The 20,884-nt window shown below is 38.8% G+C and overlaps 1 protein-coding gene across 5 annotated transcripts in view; it reads left to right on the top strand.

The window, feature by feature from the left end:
• The window catches only part of CPEB3 (cytoplasmic polyadenylation element binding protein 3), a 184,166-nt gene that overhangs the window by 52,515 nt on the left and 110,767 nt on the right, over positions 1 to 20,884 (top strand). For all 5 annotated transcript variants that reach the window (XM_069099228.1, XM_069099227.1, XM_069099226.1 and 2 more), the window contains one exon: positions 9,332 to 9,388. In XM_069099228.1, the coding sequence (XP_068955329.1) occupies positions 9,332 to 9,388 (57 nt within the window). The remainder of the gene's footprint in view (positions 1 to 9,331; positions 9,389 to 20,884) is intronic.

Here is a 20,884-nt window from a genome sequence, read left to right as displayed (position 1 = left end):
AGATAGGGTTTTTTTGCCCATCCAAGTACACCATGAAATCTTACCATGGTCTGCAAAACCCCTGAATTAAAGGAAATGTCCATCTTTCACACACACACACACACATCTTTCTCTTCTGGAGGTATCCTATAAATCCATCCTCTTCTAACCAGACCCAAGAACAAGATTTGACTCTAAAGTAAAGGGACAGATTTTTCAAAGAACACTCAAGGGGATGGTCTCTTTACATTACGTTGCAGAGAACATCATGTATCTTTCCTGATTTCCAATAGAAAGAACACAGTTGTCAGACCATGTAGTAAAGGTAATGGAGTACATTCTCTGTAGGAAGTTGAAAGTTATCCCTCATATCAGCCCTTTCCCCTTTAAATGCTAAGAAGATATTAGAGATGTGATTTGTCCACAGATGTAGAATTTGCCTTAAGTAATCAATGTTATTAAAACCGTTTTCATTTTGCCATTCCTCACAGCCAGGTTTCTTGGGCTGAATTCTTTAATTAGTCGCTGCAGGCCTCTGCTCCTCTCTCTCCAAAATACTTGTCCCCTATTTTCTGGGCCCTCCTTCTTTCCTTTCCAAAGCTATAATTTCAGGCATAATTATCCAGAACATCATTGTGAACCAAACTGATGTGGAGAATATTAGAGGCAGTGTCGAAGGAAGAAGTTAGGGACTGGGTATACGTGTATCTGTGTTTGTGTGTGTGCACCGGCAGGGGAGAGTTGGTGTTGTCTGTGCTGTGACAATTCATCTTTGAGGGAATAGTTTGTCCTCATTTTGCATGAGTTTCTCCTTTATTCTTGGAAAGATGAGATCACTTCTCTTCAAGACTGCTCAACTGAGACATCTGGCTATCAACAGGCTTTCAGCAAGTCAGGTTGTGCCTACCAGCTTCTCCTCATGTTCTACCTGGGCCACAGCAGGAGTGCAAATTATTTTAATATCTGAATAAATAGTCCCTTGTACCAACACTTTTATTTCTTGGTTTCATGGTACCTTGGGGTAAAGAGTCTGCTTCTCAATTCCTATTTCCATCCTGGAAAATTTGAGAGCTGAGGAGAGCAAATGAAGATATTGTGAATAAGAGCTAACAATTACATGGTACTTTAAAGTTTACAAAGTACTTCACACATATCTCATTTGAGTGACATTTCTGTATTATAATTATAGTTTTAGGTGTTTCCTCATTGAAAGCACAGATCAGGGATGGCATAAGTGATCCATCGTGGGGTGTGTGTGTGTATTAATGAGCTTTTCTGTAGTCCTCCACCCAGAGAGTAGGGGCACAGTACCCCTAAAAGATGGAAGGCTCATTCAATTAAAGCTGATTAAGTCCCCTTTATGTTTAAGCCTCTTTGTGGGAAGGGCAGGAATCTGAAGTCTAGTCAATCACAATATCATCCTCAGTGAACATGTAGCATAATGGGAAGATGAAACATCTCTCTCTCACTGTTTCTGGAACTCAGACCTTGACTGCGTGGTGCTTTTTCTCTGGGTGCCCTCTTCTAGTACTCTGTGAGTCATCTGTTCTCTGAGACATAAGCCCTTATCATGAGTTTTGGATTATGCGGTGTGATATTTTCTGTAGAATGTGATATACTCAATTGGACCTCTATCCCAATTCATCTGAGTTGCTCCAAAGTTCTGTCCAGTTCATGACTAGTAAAAATGTCCATAAAATTTTGAGAGTACAATCAAGAGAGTATGGTATAGAAAGGACTCTGGACTGGGGGCAGGAGACTGATTCTAGTTCCAGCCGGCTGCTTATTTGATGTGACTTTGCCTCCCTTGGTCTCATAGGTGATTTTCAGAATACCTTCCATTGGTAATATTCCAATATGGATCCTAATTTGAAGCTGACAGATTTCAAGCTTCAAAGTTTACATTTTTCATAAAAAGTGTTTTTTTTCTGGAAATGTTTATCTTTTGAAGACGTTACCATATGTACCTTTGTGTGCCAGTGGTACTGAAAACTATCCTCATTTAGAGAGGCAGCCTATAGAGAGAATATCTACTCCCTTGGTTTTAGGGAAAACAGGTTCAAGTGACAAGCAGAACTGCATGGCCCTAGTCAGCATCACTGGACTCCTCAGTCCCCAGATTACCCTTCCACTGTTTCAAAGCATTTGTGGACTGTGTCAGTAGAGGCAGGTACCTTGAGGAACTGGCCGTTCTTCAGACCAGTGAAATCATCATAACCCACCCGATTGACGCACAAAGAAAGGAGGACTGAGAGACCTGGGCAGAACATTATAAGGAAGAATAGTGAGTAGCATGTTCCCTCTCCACAGTAATATGCACCAGGTAAAGGCAATGCCCCACTCACCTTGAGGACAAGGCAGGCCAGGGGGCCTCTTATTGTAGGACCAAATGTGAGCTATGTTCTCCTCATGCTGTTTTCCCTTCTGACCTTTGTCTCTACTGTGCTTCTGAACTGGGAATTTAAAACGGCAAAAACAAAACAAACTGAACCATATCCCTACCTACCTTCCAAAAGGAACCTTGAGTTCTTCTACCTACCCTCAATGAGTACTTTTTTTCTGCTTGAATTTTCTTTGTTTTTAACTATTCTGACTAGAGAACCATGAAACTGAAATTAGCAAAATGAAAGGAGCAGATGTGAGTTGAGAATCAATACTGATAGATTTGTTTTTAGAATATAATTTATGTACTGAAACAACTAGGGGAAACATTAGCTATTCTGGTAATGTTACCCATTAAAAGTGTCTTATGTACATTTGATCTACAACTGGGTGAAATGATAGCTAAAGATATGGGGGGAAGGTGCAAGAAACATCCTTTCATGATTATAATAGTATACCTCTATATGTAGAAATTAAATATATAAAAGCAGGCCATTTGGGAACTGGACAAATCAGGCTTTTGCTATATAAAGCCTCTGTGGTCCCCTTGGCCTTGTACTTCCTCATACTGGGTGTGCAGTACAGATTGGCCCATTTATTTATTTACTGTTAGACTTAATCATTGTCCATGACTAAAAGCTGGCTACTGCCACAAACTTCTAGAGGTCAGATTCCGAGCACCTAAAAACCTGTAAGTGGTCCTGCAACATAATCTTGGGGAGGTACTTTGTTAGAGGCTGGTCTGGTTTTTTGAGCCCACTGCCTTCAGTTCAGTCCACCTACTGCTTCTTTCCCTGTTTGTTTTTTATACTCTGCCTAACTCAATATACCACATATAAAAATAACTTTAGGCAATTGATGTCAGTGGATATTTTGGATATCATTTGTATCAGAAAAATTACCATGTCTATCAACATGATTTAAAGTTCTTTGGATCCATTCTTATATGTTTTAAGAATAGGGAATCTGTGAACTTTGCTCCAATTTTACTGTCAAATTCATTTGAGAGACAATGAGGTACATACAGTGTACAATGATAGATATGACCCATGATTCTCCTGGAATCAGAGAATGTGGTTTCAGATCCTGACTCTGACCCTTGTTACCTGAGTGGTGTTGGGCAAGCCATTCTTCTTAGGACTTCAGCTTTCACTTCTGTAAAATGAGGGGTGGGGCTAGATGGCCCTTAGCTCTAGACACTAATGGTCCCTTCCAGTTCTAAATGGATGATTTAGAGGGAAAATAGGATTTGGTATTCTAAAAATCACCATAGATAGTCTTTTCAGGAAGATGCATTTATGCATTGTATGTCAGATACATTTATTCCTTGAGGAAAGAAGTGAGTGCAGAACTATTAGGAAATTTCTTGTCCTATCAACACCTTGAAGAAGCACCATGTACATTTTTTTATTTAAAAAAAAAAACCCAACTATTTGTAGATTTTTAGAAAAAGTGGTTTTGTATTAAGATCTTTGTGGACGGGGGCAGCTAGGTGGTGCAGTGAATAGAGCACCGGCCCTGGAGTCAGGAGAACCTGAGTTCAAATCTAGCCTCAGACACTTAACACAAAAACTAGCCATGTGACCTTGGGCAAATCACTTAACCCAATTGCCCTCCAAAAAGCAAAAAAAATAAAAGATCTTTGTGACATAAAATACTATTTGAATAGTCAACTCTTTCCATGACCAACTTTTAAATGTATATATTAGTAAACATTTAAAAAAATATACTTGAGCCTTTGTAATTTTGATATCATTAACCCTGTGAAAACTTGTTCTTCCCCAAACCTCCCAGTTCTGGGTCCTATCTATGTGGAAAGTGGGGCACATTGCAGAATTTCCACAAGTTAATTTTACCAAGTCTATTTTATAGCTCTCAAAGGCTTCTATTTTACAGTACACTTAGGAGATAGCTGACAGGAACAATTTAAAAATTGCAGACCAAGGGGAGGTGACAAAATGTCACACTGGCAGCACCGGGCTGTATTAACCAAAATCACCAGATGTCACACATTTGATCCTATTTTTGCAGCTGATTAAACATCAGTATTTGTTGGACAAAGGAGAGGAAAAAAGGAAACTGTCTTATTTTGAACTTGGATTCAGGTTATCTTTTTATTTAGTGTGGTTTATTTTCTATTAACATGCAAACTCACTAATCACTCTAGAACTTGAAAAGAGAATGAAACTAGAAACATAATTACTGGTTTTATTAAAGACCATGGGATGATACATGGTTTGGACAGAACTTTTTGGATATGTTTAAGAGGAAAATTTTCCAAACTACACTTATTAAAATGGTAGATTCTGAGCTAACAGATAAGGTGGTAGTGTTGCTGAAAGAACACCAGTCTAGAAGTCAAGGAGATTTGATCTGATTCTGGTCTTTGTTAGGACATTAACTGGCTAGATCTGTGACCTTGGTTAAGTCAGTTAGCTTCTATGAGCCTTAGTACCTCACCTCTCTAACCTTGGAAGTTAGAACCAATCACAGAATGAGAATTAGAGTTAGAAGGAAACCAGGGGTGTCAAACCCAGAAGGAAAGAGGGGGCCACTAAACCATACATAATGTCCCTGCAGGCTGCTTATTGACTTCAAAAAAAAAAACCCCAGGTTTATGTATTTCTTTTTTTATGACTATATCAATGCATTAAAATCAGATAGGAGATACATTTTAATCTGGTTTGGGTCCATGTTTGACATCTTAGATCTAGGACCCCTTTTACCATTGGTTTGTAACTTCCTTCCTACCTCTAAAGTTCTGTTCCCTTGAAAGGGAGGCAGAGTCCACAGTGCAACTGCCTTCACCAGGCCTAACAACTCTATAACCACACAACACTCTCTCTCTCTCTCTCTCTCTCTCTCTCTCTCTCTCTCTCTCTCTCTCTCTCTCTCTCTCTCTCTCTCTCTCTCTCCTTACCTTTGTACAAAACACTGACATGCTCTTAGTGACTGTTTTCCTTCCTGTTGCTGTATCTCAGGGAGGACACTCCCAAGGGCAGTGAAAGTTTTGAGGACCATTGAAAAGGACACCTGATAGAGCTGCTTCTGGGTGAGGCTAGATGAAAAGTTTGAGGGCACTTTGGTAGAGAAAGGTGAAGTTGAAAGAGATTTAATCAACTTTTCAAACATTATAAGGCGCAGAATAGAGAAGATGTTGGTTTGTTGAACAAATTCCAGAAACTCTAGAACCAGGAAGCCCCCCTTGAAGCCCAAAGAGAGGCAGCTCAGAAAATAAGAGAAACAAGGTTTTTTATGTTTTGTTTTTAAATGATAATTTGTAGGTTTCTGGAACTTAGTATCTTGAGATGTAGGCAAGCAGGCTTCAGGAAGGGTTTTTTTTTTACATTCAGAGGCAATAAATCTCTAAGGCTATTAAGGCAAGGTAGCTTTGTCTTGGGGCATATTTCTAATTTTTCTGCAGCAATCATGGCCTACTATAGACTCTCATCATTTCTTTTGGAAATCAGGCTATTGATTTATGATTAAAATTACAAGATTTAAGTTCTTTGGACAGATAAGTTTTGAATGCCATTGGCTGATGGGGAAAGGTTTCATTGTGACTTCTAATAGGATGAAATGGGCAGATCAATGGCCTAGGAGAAGAGACCTGGTGTTGATGCCTGATTCTGCCTAATTCTGCCTAACTTACTGCATCACTTTGAACTAGATTTTGGATTTCATTTTCTTCTGCAAAGTGAGAAGTTAGGACTCAAGAGTCTCTTAGAGGCAAAAAAAAAAAAGTTTCTTAGAGGCCCCTTTCTGTTCTAACAATCTCAGATTCTACTCATGCCAAATTTGCATTGAAATAATTAGACTGCTAGCTAGTTTAGAGTAAATAATGGAGGCCATTGGGGTTCAGTGGAAATAACTCTGTACTTAAAAGCAGTCAGGAGAATTGAGTTGAGTTCCCAGAACTGATCCTTAACTACCTGCATCATCTTGGGCAAACCACACCCCTCTCTGGACCTGTTTCCTCAATCTATAAAATGAAGACATTGGATTAAATGATGCCTAAGTTCCCTTCCAGCTCTAAATCCAATAACATTCCATTTTTCCTATGTTAACATGGCTTTAATTAACCTAAATGAACTCTTGATTATCTGAACCAGTGATGGGAGGGAGGGGAGGAGCATTGATGTGTATTATTGAAAACTTTGTGTAACTGTTTCCACCCCATTCCCAGAAAATTTGTGTAAATTCATGCAAGGCCATGGGAATTTTCTACATGATATATTTTCATATATTGGGAAGCAGGGCCATAACTACTTCTTGGTATAGGGGACTCCCTTTTATTTAGAAGTTAACTGAAATAACGTAAGAGACTGATGAAGAAAAAGTAGAGCATAACAACTGAACAAAATATTTTGAGAAGTACTTCTACAGCATTAGGATAATTTTTAAAAGGTATTTGAAATTGCTATTAGTATCTGATAAAAGGAAATGATCATTCTTTAATAGGAACCTATATGTTTAGGGAGTTCTATCCTTTATTCTTAGAATTTTATATGAAACATCTCACTTTCAATACTTAATCATTTTTACATAGGAAATATTTTAAAAATCCTTTCCTCTGTGCTTCAGAAATATAAATTTTATAGACAAATAAATATTATATGCTTTCCTAGAGATTCAGTAACAGTAATTTAAATGGCACTGTCTCCTTTTTCGCTTCTTTCAGTGGAAGCCTTTTAAGTCAAAATTGAAGGTAGAAGAACATAAACGTGGTTGGGTAAAATACTGTTGATTTTTCTGGTTTCCCCTTACCCAGCCCTCTAATGCTTTTCTGAAAACGATTTGTGAGATTTGGAGATCTGGGTTCTAGTTCTGCCTCTAACCCATTCTGTGACCCCAGACAAGTCAATCCCTTTTCTGGACTCTGTTTGATTATATGTTAAATGCGGTAATTGCATATTTATGTCCCTTTCCTATTTAATTGATGACATTTTTGAATGGACTAGGGAAATGAGAAGGTGATTATAAGCAGACTGTAAGTATCAAAAATAAGAGAAAGAACAAAGACCTTATGTGTTTTAGTCTGTTGTGTCCTATGGGGTCTTTCCTGTTACACAAAGAAACTGCCACCTTCTAGTTTTGACTTAAAACCTTACTCAAAGGCTTGAGTAGGAAATTGTCAAATTAGGATGGAATTGTCCTATTGCCACTTTGCAATTCTTTTTTTTTCAATCTACAATAAGATGCAGAGAGGGTCTAAATATTTATCTTTGCTTTTATAGTATGGAATGATCTTTGATTTAAATGATTATTGGAATGCATGGGTTTTTTTTGTTTGTTTCTAAACAGCTTTGCTGAACTATTGCATGCTTCACCAACTGCTGTGACCTTATTTCAGAAAATGGCAATTCTAAGTTGAGACTAATAATATCTCTCTGTCTGTTTCTGTCTCTCTCTGTCTCTTTGTCTCTGTCTCTCTGTCTCTGTGTCTGTCTGTCTACAGTCTGTCTGCCTCTCAGATAACAGGGCATATACCAGATATCCTGGGGTCAGGGCTGGGGTGTTTCTGTCCCAAAGAGGTTTTAAAACGAATGATCCCCAATCTTTTGGCAATTGTTAACACCCTTTCTATTGCTGTATGGTATAATTTCCTTCTAATAAATGAACAAATGAAAAAGCATTTTTTAAGTGCTTACTGTATGCCAAGCATGGTATTAGGGGCATAGGATCTAAATAGCAAAAGTAATACTGCTCTGGAGGAGCTCACACTCCTGATGAGGGAGGTCATACATAAGAGCTTAACTCTGGGGTTGACGGGAAGATAAAATACTATTTGGAGAATTTTATGACCAGCCTTGGGGTCATTGGAGACCACCTGGCAAAGCCAAGAGTCAAAATCAGAGATTTAAACTAAAAGCACTGTTTCCAGGAAACATACTTTATGAATCCTTTAAACAGAATTGCTGCTATTTTATTAGTCCAGAAGTGATTGTTCCAGAATTTTAGGAAGTTGCCAACAAAGACCACATCGCAGTTCTGAGTACTTTAATTTAGGGAGAGTCAGCATGCTTATAGTAGAACAGAGCAGTAGACCGAATCACAGGAGATGAGAGCCAGGCTCTACTTGGCTACTGACTAGCTGTGTGACCTTGGAAAAATCATTCCCTTTCCTTGGAATTCAGCTTCCTAACCTATAAAATCAAGGGGATTGGAGTGATAGACTCTTTCAACTCTGAAATTCTATGGTTGATTGAAGCTATCTATATCTTGGTATTGCCAAGATGGCAGACTGACCATAGCGGGATGTAGGCCATGGGAAATCCCCTTAACTTTTCAGTGCCTCAGGCAACTTTCTAACACCGTTGGGGGAGACTAGGTAGATCTCTTGTATCTACCTAGGGATGTGAGGAAGGGAGTTCCCTTTATCTTTGAAACCACTTGTGTCTCTTACTCTTCCCAACTCCTAATCCCCTGGCGGGTACCAAAGATTGAGTACATTATACTGTCTTTCTCCCTGTCTCTATTTTTTATAGTTGTATGCAAATTAATGTAAAAATTGTGCTTTTTCTGTTCCCTCCAAGTATCAAAGTACATAACCTTTGTGTATATGTGTCATTTTGCTACTTGGATCAAAAGGTCAAGGTGAGAGGTTAAATGTAGAATAAAAATTTAATCCAAGACAGTTGCATTTATGTTTCTGGTATACTAATACATATCAAGATCTGCTAAATTCTCAGAGCTTTATGACAGAAGCTTCTGACTTAATCTTAGGATTGGGGCATGGTTCTGATACTTGCATTTGCATATTTTATGATTTTATTTTTAAAGCCTTTGTAATAGTTGTTTCCTCTAACAGATTTAAGATGTAAAACCATCTGGGTTGGTTGTGGTTTATTTTGTTTTTCTATTTTAGCTCCTTGGGAATGTTCTTGTCTTGTAATAGTTCTGAGGCTATTAAGTTGAACATTTAGGTTTTTTTCTTTCTGCTCACCAACATTTATTTATTTATTTTTAGGACGAATGGGAATAAATTTCCATCACCCAGGAACAGATAACATTATGGCACTTAACAGTAAGTGTTTGCCTGACATAATCTCTAAAAATAGAAGTTGTCTGCATATGTTTTCTAGTTTTTACAGATTCTTTGTAATTCAAAGCCTTTGGTGTTTACTGTAGTCCTGGACTGTAGATTTTGGATGTAAGGTAGAATACTAATATGATTAAACACTAGACATATTTTGGAAACTATTTGGGTATGAATTGGACTAGATGGCTGCTAAAGTCTCTTTCAACCCTTCAAATTCTGTGATGATTTAATTGGCATCAGACCTGAAGATAACCGTCTACAGGAAAAGAAAATGAATATTTCTACTGCTGAAGTAGAGTAAATAAGGTTATAGGAAGAAGACTGAGTGAAGCCCATATACATATCTCCAAGTGCCTATGTATGTATCTGTTATCAGGCTTATCACATTTCACTCATTTTCATGTATTCTGTGGTGCAGACATATGGGCCATCTTGCCATTCCTTCCACGGAATCTTCCATGTCCTATATATCTTCCCATGCACAGGGCTACCCTCTGTTCCTGGAATATCATTAACTTTCTCACTTTCCACCTTTTAGAAGTCCTTTGTTTCCAAAGTTTGATTCAAGGGACATGTCCATGAAGTGCCCCCTCCTCCCTGCAAATAGGGCCTCCCTTCCCTAATTTTTTTTTTTTTTAAGCAATCGGGGTTAAGTAACTTGCTCAAGGTTACACGGCCAGTTATTTCTGGGTGGGTGCTGAGTATCTGAGCCTGGGATTCTATCTCCAGGTCATCCTGACACTGGAGCTGGTGCTCTGACTCGCTGAGCCACCTGGCCGCCCCTAAGCAATTGGGGTTAAGTAACATGCTCAAGGTTACACGGCCAGGTGTCTCCCTTCCCTGAATTGACCTTGTGTTTATTCTGTATATACTTCCCTGTATACATATTGTCTCTCCTCACTGAACGTAAGTTTTGTGAGGAAAAAGCCCCTTTCACTTAAATCATTTTTGTTGTTGTTCAGTTGTATTTGACTTTTGTTCAGTTCACCCAGGAGTCATCTCTTACTCTGGATAATCAACATAGACTAACCAAATGCAAAAGGAAATAACCTAAAAACCAAAGTGACTGTTAATTGACAATGAGAAATATATGGGCTGTCACAAAAGTCTTAGGGCAATTTTACACCTATTAAAGCTTTAAGCTGCACTGACTTTGGGAACACCCTTCATATCTTACCTTACAGCCCCCCATCTTTTCTTCTAGCAACATAGATAATAGAAATTTCTTAACTGAATATTTAATTGTTTTTCCAAGTCTCTTTGGCCACTTCATGGCCACTTTAACATGGTTGGAAGCATGGTATAGTTGGACAATGATGACTTGAGAATCAGGAAACCTAGATTCAAGTCCTAATTGTGTTAGTAACTAGCAGTATGATCTTGGGCAAACTGACTCACCTAGGAGTTTCCTCATCTCCAAAATGAAGGATCTGGATTTATCTCTGAGGCTCTGTGAGCTCACCCATAATTTACAACCACATTCATGAATATTACCTAGGCATCAGTAAGTCCCAAGGAATGAAAACTCAGCATTTGTTACTCAGGGCCATTGTAATGAGTATTATTATGAAAAAAAAAATAAAGATGATTAGAAACTGTTTCTCCAGACTTGTCCTGCTGAGCAGATTGCCAAGGTAAGCACTCAGACTCCACGTTGGCCAAGGAGAAATAGACAATAGAACGGTGTTTGTACTCACAATTATTAAGTAGGCTGCAATTCACAGAAGCACTATTGTCATGCTGTCTCGTTTGGAAGCGTCACCCTGATCCAGATTAAAATGTTGTTCCTATCTGATTTCATTGTGTTGATGTAGTAATAAAAAAAGGATACAAACATGTGTGGTATTCATTATGTAGCCCACAGGGATCCTTACATATAGCATCGTGGTCCCCATTTCTATTTCAGTTTGACACCACATTCTCAGAGAACACGGATATTTTTGAACTGATTTTTGCATTAAACTCATTGCTAGTAAATGCTTTTTATACCTGTAAGTTCACGAAAGTAACCTGGTGAAAATTATTTTTATCTTTAAAACCCTCAAGAGAAAACTATTTTCCTATGAAATTTAGCAGATGAAATTGTTAATGCTAACCTTCAATTTCTGCAACAGGAAATTAGGGAGGTGTTTTTTCTTTGTTTTCTTCAGTTGAGAATAAGGAAGATGAGATTTGAAAACTATACAAACCCCAAAGCATAAATTTAAGCACTTCATATAAGAATTTCTTGGTAGATTTGCCCTTTTTTTTTCCTTTTCATATCTAAATATATGTTGTTGCTACTGATGCTGTTTTTAAAGCAGAATGAATCAGTAGGTTAAATGTGTGCTTTGAAGAGCTTTTGGAAATAGTAACTCTGGTGTAATAATAGAAACTTTATTGTTTGCTATTGTTATTAGCTTCCATAAAGTTTCCAAAGGGACTTCTCAAGGTCTTGTTTATTTGAAGACTTCAGCTTTTAACTTGGAATCCTCTTGACCTTAATGGCTTTCTCTACCAGGTGTGTCTTCTGCCTTTGGAAAAATGCCAGTTACTTGAGTGTTGATTAACTAAACTTTTAAACTGTCATCAGCTGTTTCTTGAACTGAGTTGTAAAGAGGGAAAACAAATTGTTTCTTCAAGGTAAAGCTAAAATGAAATCACTTTACTAGTCATAGCATCATAGAGCTGGAAATGACCTTAGGAAGACAAATAGCTCACTTCCCCTCATTTTACAGAAGAGCAAACTGACTGGAGAGGCTAAGTATCTTGCCCCCGGGTCACATTGTAAGTATATTGAGCCCAAATATCTCTTTCTAAATTTGTGACCTAAATTTCATACAACTTTCTGGGAAGGACTAGTAAATCAAGGTAATAGAAATTCTAAGACTAAATAAATTTTTATTTGTATTTTAGTTAGTTGGAACCAATATGCTTATTAGTTACACTTCTCTGTTGGCTGACAAAATCACATTGACAAGTCATTCTGAAGAGACCCAAGGTTTTTGCTAGAGATAAGAGTGTAGCACGTTTAGGGTACAAGAATGTGTGTCCATCATAAAGTAAGTCTTATGTCATCAGATATTATGACCTTAAAAGGTTTTTATTCACCTGTGTGATTTTAAGGCATGCCATTAAGTTTTTTTACCTTTGAGGGAATATTTTTCTTCTCCAGTTAATAAAAAAAGGGATTAAATAAAATGACTAAGTGGAATTTCATTCTCTAAACTTAAGGGATTCCTTCCTCTCTTTTTTTCTCCAAATCTTATAACATAACTTAATCTTAAATGTTAGCAGCTAGGTGGCACAATGGATAGAATGCTGAGTCTGGAGTCAGGAAGACTCATCTTCCTGAGTTCAAATCTGGTCTCAGATACTGTGTTTCCCCGATAATAAGACACTATCTTATTAATTTTTTTGGACAGAAAAACACCAGAGGGCTTATTTTCAGGGGAGGGCTTATTTTAATGAACATTGACAGCAATTTTAATAAACAGGTAAATGTGAACAAAAAAGTGTACCTTTATTCAATAATGATCATGTCATCTTCTTCAACAACATCGTCATAAGTGTCCATACCCTGAATTCCGTCCTGGATGTCTTGCGCCTTCATTTCCTTCAGAAGAAGTGGACCCAATCTGTCATGTCCAGCAATATAGCTCTCTTTAAATGAATATATCTCGTCCAGGTAACCTGCTCGTAGTGCCTTGGCGACACAGCTGTCAGTAATTTTATCCCATGACTTCTTCACCCAAGTCACGACTTCTTACATACCGGGTTTTTATGTTGTCCTGCCTCAGCTCCCCTCCGTGGCACTGCACTCAATGGCGCCAGCAAGCAAATCACTGGGGAAGAACAGAATGACACGCTCACTGCTGCAGCTCTGATTGGATGCAGCTCGGAGCACGGCGTGCGTTTCACCTGGGTGGGGGGGGGAACGGTGCATACAGAGGGTACCGTAATGTAGCGTGTAGGGCAGGGGATCACCTTCACTACAGTAGCAATCTCAATAGGGCTTATTTTCGGGGGAGGGCTTATTTTAGAGGAATCTTACACAGTAAGGGGAGGGCTTATTTTCGGGATAGGTCTTATTATCGGGGAAACACGGTACTTACTAGCTGAGTGACCCTGGACAAGTCACTTAACCCTGCTTGTCTCAGTTTCTTCATCTGATGTAGAATAAGCTGGAGAAGGAAATAGTAACCCACTCTAGTATCTTTGCCAAGAAAACTCCAAATGAGATCACAAAGAGTCAGACACAACTGAAAACAACAACTGAACAACAAATCTTAAATGACTTCTATCTTGGTGTATGATTGGCTGGAATAATTTCCCATAATGTTAAATTCCTTTTAAAGCCAGTTTCTGTTTAAATACCTTTAAAAAGGAAACCTCAGAGCTGTTGGGGTTAGAACTTAACCTTCCTTCCTTCTTTTTTCTCTCTTTTTGGAGGGTGGAAAGAAGGGCAAATGGAGTTAAAGTGACTTGCCGAAGGTCACATGGCTAGTAAGTGTTAAGTGTCTGAGGCCAAATTTGAACTCAGGTCCTCCTGACTCCCGTGCCAGAGCTCTGCCACCTAACCACCCCAACCCTCCATCCTTCTGCTACCTAGTTGGATTCTAGGCCTCAGAACTTAATAGCAAGCAGCACTGGCCAAAGATGAGTATTCAAGACAAAAACCTATCAAAAATCTCCCAATTGGATTTTCATTACATAACCTCCCTCCAAGTTCAAAGCATGGAACCCCACTGGGTGGCAGAGAATGTAGTTGTTTGGAATGGTGTATCATTATTTCTTTTTACAAGGTACTTCATACTTATTTACAGAAGATATAAAAAATTCTGTGCTTTGCTTATCCACATTTCACAGAGACAGATCAAATCCTAAGTGATTGTCAACAAGAAGAATTTATTAAACTGCTAAATCATTCATGGTACCATCCCTGGAGCAGACTAAAGCAGATAAAACAGACTTTCTCTCTGCTCAGCATTCAAGCTTCTAATAATAATGCCATATTTATGTGGCTCTTTAAACTTTACACAGGACTTCCCTCATGAGAACCAGAAGTGAGTGGCCTCTTTTTTACAGATGAGAAAACTGAGGCTCAGAGAATGACTTGACCAAGGTCATACCCACTCAGAGGAGGTGTGGAAGGTGCACCAGGTTGCTTTTTTAAGATAACTCTGATGCAGACAATCATAAAAGGCATAAAAATATTTAAGAATTCCTTACCTTGTTTCTCTACCAAGGGGTAAGTGCATTTGGAGGTTGTTATAGGAGGTGACCTAGCATCTCAAGTTTGGCCAGAGAATGTTTGGGTCAAGCTGTTGCTTGTCTTCTCATTTTCACAGGGGTGGCACTCTGGGTGCTGTTTGGGAGAAAGTCCTGATGTAAGAAAGGCAAGACCAGGTAATAGGATATTGTCAAAGAGGAATAGAAGGGATAGATGCGTGTTTAGATGCACATACATGTGCAAAAGAAAATAGGTGGGAGGGGAGAGCATTGGTATGTGCAACTTTCTGTCAGTGCCTGTGGGCAGTTATTCTGCTATTTATAGTCTTAAGAAGTTACTATGGGGGCAACTAGGTGGCTCAGTGAACAGAGCACCGACCCTGGAGTCAGGAGGATCTGAGTTCAAATGTGGCCTCAGACACTTGACACACTTGCTAGCTGTGTGACCTTAGGTAAGTCACTTAACTCCAATTGCCTTGCCTTCCCCCTTAAAAGCAAAAGTTACTATGAGATTGAGAGATTGAAGATCATGCAGTCAACCAGCAGGCACATAACCATGTTCCAGCACATAAAGTACCAGGGATGAAAAGACAGCAGTAAAGCTATTCCTGCCCCCCAAAAGCTTACATTTTTTTCCACACCTCATTTTCTGTATTTTTTAAATTAACAAACATTTCTTTTCTCTCCCTCCTCCAATTTAAAAGGAAAACAAAGAAAAATAAAACACTCATAACAAATGTCCATAGTCAAGTAAAACAAATTTCCACATTATTTCTGACCAGAAATGTGTCTCATTCTACAAACTGAGTCCATCCTCTCTCTGTCAGGAGATGGGGAGTGTGGATCATCACCAGTCCTCTTGGAATCATGGTTAGTTATTGCACTGAGCAGAAAACTTAGGTGTTTCAAAGTTGTTTATCTTTACAACGTTGTGTATAAATTGTCCTCATTGTTCTGCCTCCTTCATTCCAAATTGGTTCATACACATCTCCCCAGGCTTGTCTGCGCTGACAAATTATTGTGTTAGAACACAAACATATTCCATCACGTTCATGTCATATTTTGTTTAGCCATTCCCTAAATTATACTATCTTCCCAGTTTCTAGTCCTTTGCCACTACAGAAAGAATTGGGATGATTATTTTTGTACATGTGGCTTCATGGGAGCTTGCATCCTAACAGGGGAGGCAACATGTACCTATCTAAGAACATACAAAATATGTACAAGGTACTTTGGGGAGGGAGAGCAGGCACTACTAGCTGGGGGAATTAGTATATGCCAGGGAGGATATGAATCCAGTTCTCTTTGACTTCAAGAATATTCTTTGCCCTTCTACCATACTTTCTAGCTTATTGTATGTAATATTTTTGTTTTGTTCTAAAATTTATTTAATTCTTAACTATGAGTTACTTAACTGCTTCTTAACTAAATGAGCATTTCCATTTGCAAAATAGAACAAAGATTATCCATGCAATTGTTCATTTCTGTTATGTGCAGTTTGCTTTTCATTTTAGTATATAATAAACTAAACAACTACGATATGCTTATGTGAATCATCACTTGTCACTATACTTCTGAATATAGCTGAACAGTCTTTGATTTTCTCTCCCTTTCCCCTAAGGTTTCTTGCTTCTGAAAAGTGGACATGAGAACCTAGTAAAATCCCATTTAATTGCAAATTTGGATAATTAGAATAGGGACTATCCTAAAATTTAATTCTGCATTCTCAGTATATGAGTTTGTTGAGCAAATTGATGGTGTAAAAAAGTTATATGGGGAAGTATTTAGACTTTTTGAGAGTAAACTTTTTAAAAACCCCTAAGCACTTTAGAAAATACCACTAGGTGCCCATTGCTGCTAGTATCCTGGCTGCAGTTCATCCAAAGCCTTTAAAATCTAGTTCCCCTAAGGACCTTTACTAAGTAACACCTTATTAGCCTAGTTCTAGCTCTGGTTGGTATTTGGAAGTAATTAAACTGCATTTCTTTTAAAATATTCTATAATTAAGATTTTTTTTTACTGATTCAGCATGACCTTCCCACCAGTTAGTCCAAATTACAAAATTTTATTGTAGGGAAAACCCTAAATAGAAAATTGTGTCTTAATTACAGCTGCAGTTGCATTTGGGCTGTTGCTTGGATGTCCTGCTTCTCCATTTCCCCTTTTGATTTCCTTGAAGGCATTTTCACCAGCCTTTCTCTTAATTAATGATAAAGAGATTCTAGTAGTGTTGCTCTTGGTGGATGATATTGAGCTTATCATATATAGCCCTGGAATTCTTTCATGGAGATGCGTGGCCACAAGAAAAACCAAGGAAATGAAAAATGTATTTTTCATGACATGCTATTGAATGGGCAACCTGTTCAATTAGTTCATCAGTGACTATACAGGCATTGCAGACAAACAATGAGTTGGGCCTAGAATTCAGTAGGAGGAAGAAATTAGACTGAGATACATTTCTTTCAGTATGTGGAGCTTTGAATGATCCCAAGGTGTGTTCCCCACTGTAAAACTAAATTTTTTTTTTAAGCATAGGTATTCTCCCATGAGCATGTGGTGTGTATAGAGATCTGGGTCTCCGTGTCAGGAAGAGTTCTATTCAGTCTTGCTTCTGATGCCTGCTGGCTGTGTGACCCTTGAGGAGTCACTCACCTCTGAGGCCCTTTTCTGCCCTCCCCCACTTCCCCAGGCAACTCATTAAGGCTAAGTTGTGAAACAGTTCCAGTTTTTCATTAGAGGGAGTTTCCTCACTATGAATGCCCCCAAACCAGTCAGAATTCATGGGTCTGGGTGTCCTGTCCCCTTCCCCCAATCAGATTCTTCCAGTCATTCTCTATGGCTCTGACTCATGGAACACCCACAACCTCTGTAGATTTAAAATTGCAGGTGATTCAAAGGGCAGAGATTAAGGAGGCTTAATGCTTATTACCAACAATGACTTGCAGGAGAAAAGTTATGCAAAAGATCATATCAAGGGTTTGCATGACCAGAAATGAAGGTGGGCCAGTCATATATTATGGATGAGGCATAAGAGCCTCGGTATTGAACTTGTAACTGTGAAATATCAAAAGATTGAGGGAAGGCTTCCATTCCCTTGTAGGGAGGATTCATGGAAGGGTATAGGCCAGAACTGTATGAGAGGAGAGGTGTGTCTGTATTGTTTGGTGAATGGGGGGTATTGGGAGGGACAGTATTAGTTTGAGTGAGATAACTGCTCCATGGAAGGTTAAGTCCATCTTGTTCTCATAGAAAGCAGTGACAGGCTAAACCTGTCTGGGCAAGAATGGCCTTTGGGTAATTGTTCATTTGTTGTGCAAGTTGGTCACCATTGCCATCTTTCCTGTTGCCACTGTTGATAATTTTGCTGTAAGAATTGATAGCTAGAATGTTCCTTTCTCCCCAGAGTATCATAAGGAGAGGGATTGTAAGTGTGGTGTGCCTCATTCAATGATATTAGTAGTCTCTCCATATTTATCGGATTTGTGAATGACCCAAATTGCCCAACTCCCAAAGGATCCCTGGGAGATCACTGCAGCCAGAGTTGCTGCTGTTTTTGCTGTGTCAAGGAGCTGGATCACAAAGAGTTGGACACAACTGAAATGACTCAACAACAAAAGGGAGTGTGCTTAAATATGTTCAGTAATAAAAGTATTACTATTAAGCATTTTAAGTACACTATTTAATAACTAATAAATATATTTAATGGTTAATGACTAAGCATATTATTTAATAATACTCTTACTAAACATCTTTAAGCACACTCTCCTATGTGTGTCTATTTACTTATGAACTACTATGCTAATTGTGTATAATATAAAACAGACAAAAAAGTGACAATTTAAAAGGATGATTTAGAGGTGAAATAATAGAGCATTTGAATCTAGAGTCATTGGAGGGGGGATTCTCTTTGGGTAGGTAGAATAACATGGTCAGAACTGTGCTTTGGAAAAATCCCTTTGGCAGCTATATAGAGCATGGATTGGAGAAGGAGAGAGTTGAGTTAGGGAGACCAGTTAGTCTATAATAATAATTTTTAAAATGATAAGCATTTACATAGCTCTTTAAGGGTTTGCAAAACACTTTACATGTATAATTGCATTTGATCCTAACAGCCCTCTTAGGCAGATACTCTCATTACCTTCATCTTACAGATGGAGAAACTGAGGCTGAGAGGTTAAGTGACTTGACCAGGGTCACTCAGCTAGTAAATGTCTGAGGCAGGATTCAAGCTCAGGTCTTCCTAGTGCTAAGTCCAGGCTATCGCTAAAGTCTACGAGAGAGACAATAAGTACCTGAACCAGAACTTGTGAGTATAAAGAAGAGTAGAGACACAAGAGATGTTGTGGATGGAAACTGTTTGACTATAGGGTGAGAGGAAGTGAAGGGTCAAAGATGACCCCAAAGATCCAAACCTGAGCAACGGAAAAGACAATAGTAGGGAAGTTCAAAAGGGGGAGAATTCCAGGATTCAGATTGCAAGCCGCCTCCTTATCCTGTGTGATTGACTCTGCCCCACTTAAATGAAAAGGGAACAGAATTCACCCTCTGATGAATGACTCCTGTAGCTTCGAAGTAATAGGAGTAGAAGAGGGTTGAACATCCTGGGTGGATGGTTATGGGGATTCACCCAATGGCATCTGCATAGCTGTTGCTATGGGTGAGTTTAGATTGTAATTTACATTAAAGGCCACAGCTTGACTCAGAAGGGCAGGGTTAAGGGAGCTTGAATTACAGAGAAAGAAGGTGGGGGAGGAATGTATTGTGGAATTATGTTGGAGACAAAACCCTATAATTGACTCTCCGGGGAGTATGGAATTTGATGCTTCTTCCTCAGATTTATTTATCGCACACCCTTTGGGGTCATGACATGGCCCCTGGAAGGTAAGCTGGTCTGGGAGTCAGGGACATCTGACTTCTGAGTTATGTATCTGAGACATACTGGTTGTGTGACCAGACAAATCTCTAAAACCACAAGTTACATTGATGCCCGTACCAATCTGCATTGGTAAAAGAAGTTTATACCAATTAATTTATAGTTTATGCCAATTAAATCATAGGTCTAGTTAAAAACATATTTGGAGATCATTCCTTTAGAACCTCAGCCCCTCCCCTTCTAAGCATTTTCAATCTTATCCTTTTTTCAAAAATGTTCATGTTGGCCCATCTTCATTTTTTTGGAATTGATATCATTACCCCTTGTAGGTACCATCTGTTCTCTTGTCTGTTCCTGACAATGAACTATGTCCCTACTTCTTCTATTTGTCTGCTTGTTTCTTTAACTCCTCGTAACCCTAGTGTCTATTGTTACCAGTCTAACAAATAGTATTTCTTCTAAGGTTAGCAGTCAGTATATCCTCTTCTTGCAGCTGCCCCTGACCTTTTCCTAGCCCCAATTCTTCTTCACCAATTCGTTCTGGAAGCTCCTTCCATAGTGTCAATTCCTGGTTGTTCTGTTATACTGGTTAGAAACTCCTTTTTTATTTGTTGGTTCCTCCTGTTCTTTGTGTGCCTTGCCTGGGGGTGCCTCCCAAGGTGGTGTCCTTGCTTGCTTACTTTGGTAAACCATCCATTCCTATGGTTTCAACTTCACAGCTTTTATTTCGGCATCTCTGGGTCTAACTTCTTTCTCACCTGTTCCATGAGTCCTTCCCCAATTCCCTCCCTTTCCCATCCCCTATTATTAGTCCTCTCTCCTTTTTTGAATTACTCTGAATATATTTTATATTTAATTTGCTTCTGCTTAGTGTTTGTACATGCATGTTTTATATCCTTTACATAGAATCTAAGCACCTTGAGGCTAAGGACTGTTCCATTTTTGTCTTTATATCCCCAGTGCCCAGCATAGTGCTTGATATGTAGTAGATGCTTAACAGATGTTCTAAGGGTTTAACCACATGTGGCCCTCTAGGTCCTCAAGTGTAACCCTTTGACTGAATCCAAACTTCACAGAACAATTTGTTTCCACCCCTGGTTTAATCTAACACTTCCAAGTGACTAGACAGCATCTCCACTTCAATTCTTTTTTTTTTCCTTTTTTGATAGGGAAAGGCAGGGCAATTGGGGTTAAGTGACTTGCCCAAGGTCACACAGCTAGTAAGTGTTAAGTGTCTGAGGTCAGATTTGAACTCCTTATTCCAAGGCTGGTGCTCTACTCACTGTGCCACCTGCCTGCCCCCAATATTTTTCTACCTCAAATTAAGGATATCTGAAACTGAAATCTTGGTTCTTCTAATTAGTTCATCTTTCCACTTGCCTTTTGGGAGTCATACA

The sequence above is a fragment of the Petaurus breviceps genome, unplaced genomic scaffold (genome assembly GCF_028583685.1).
Source record: "Petaurus breviceps papuanus isolate PSGF00001 unplaced genomic scaffold, PetGlider_PUasm1.0 37, whole genome shotgun sequence".
NCBI classification, from domain to species: Eukaryota; Metazoa; Chordata; class Mammalia; order Diprotodontia; family Petauridae; genus Petaurus; species Petaurus breviceps.
The sequence above is the reverse complement of the archived record's forward strand: the minus strand, read 5'-3'. Positions and strand labels throughout refer to the sequence as shown.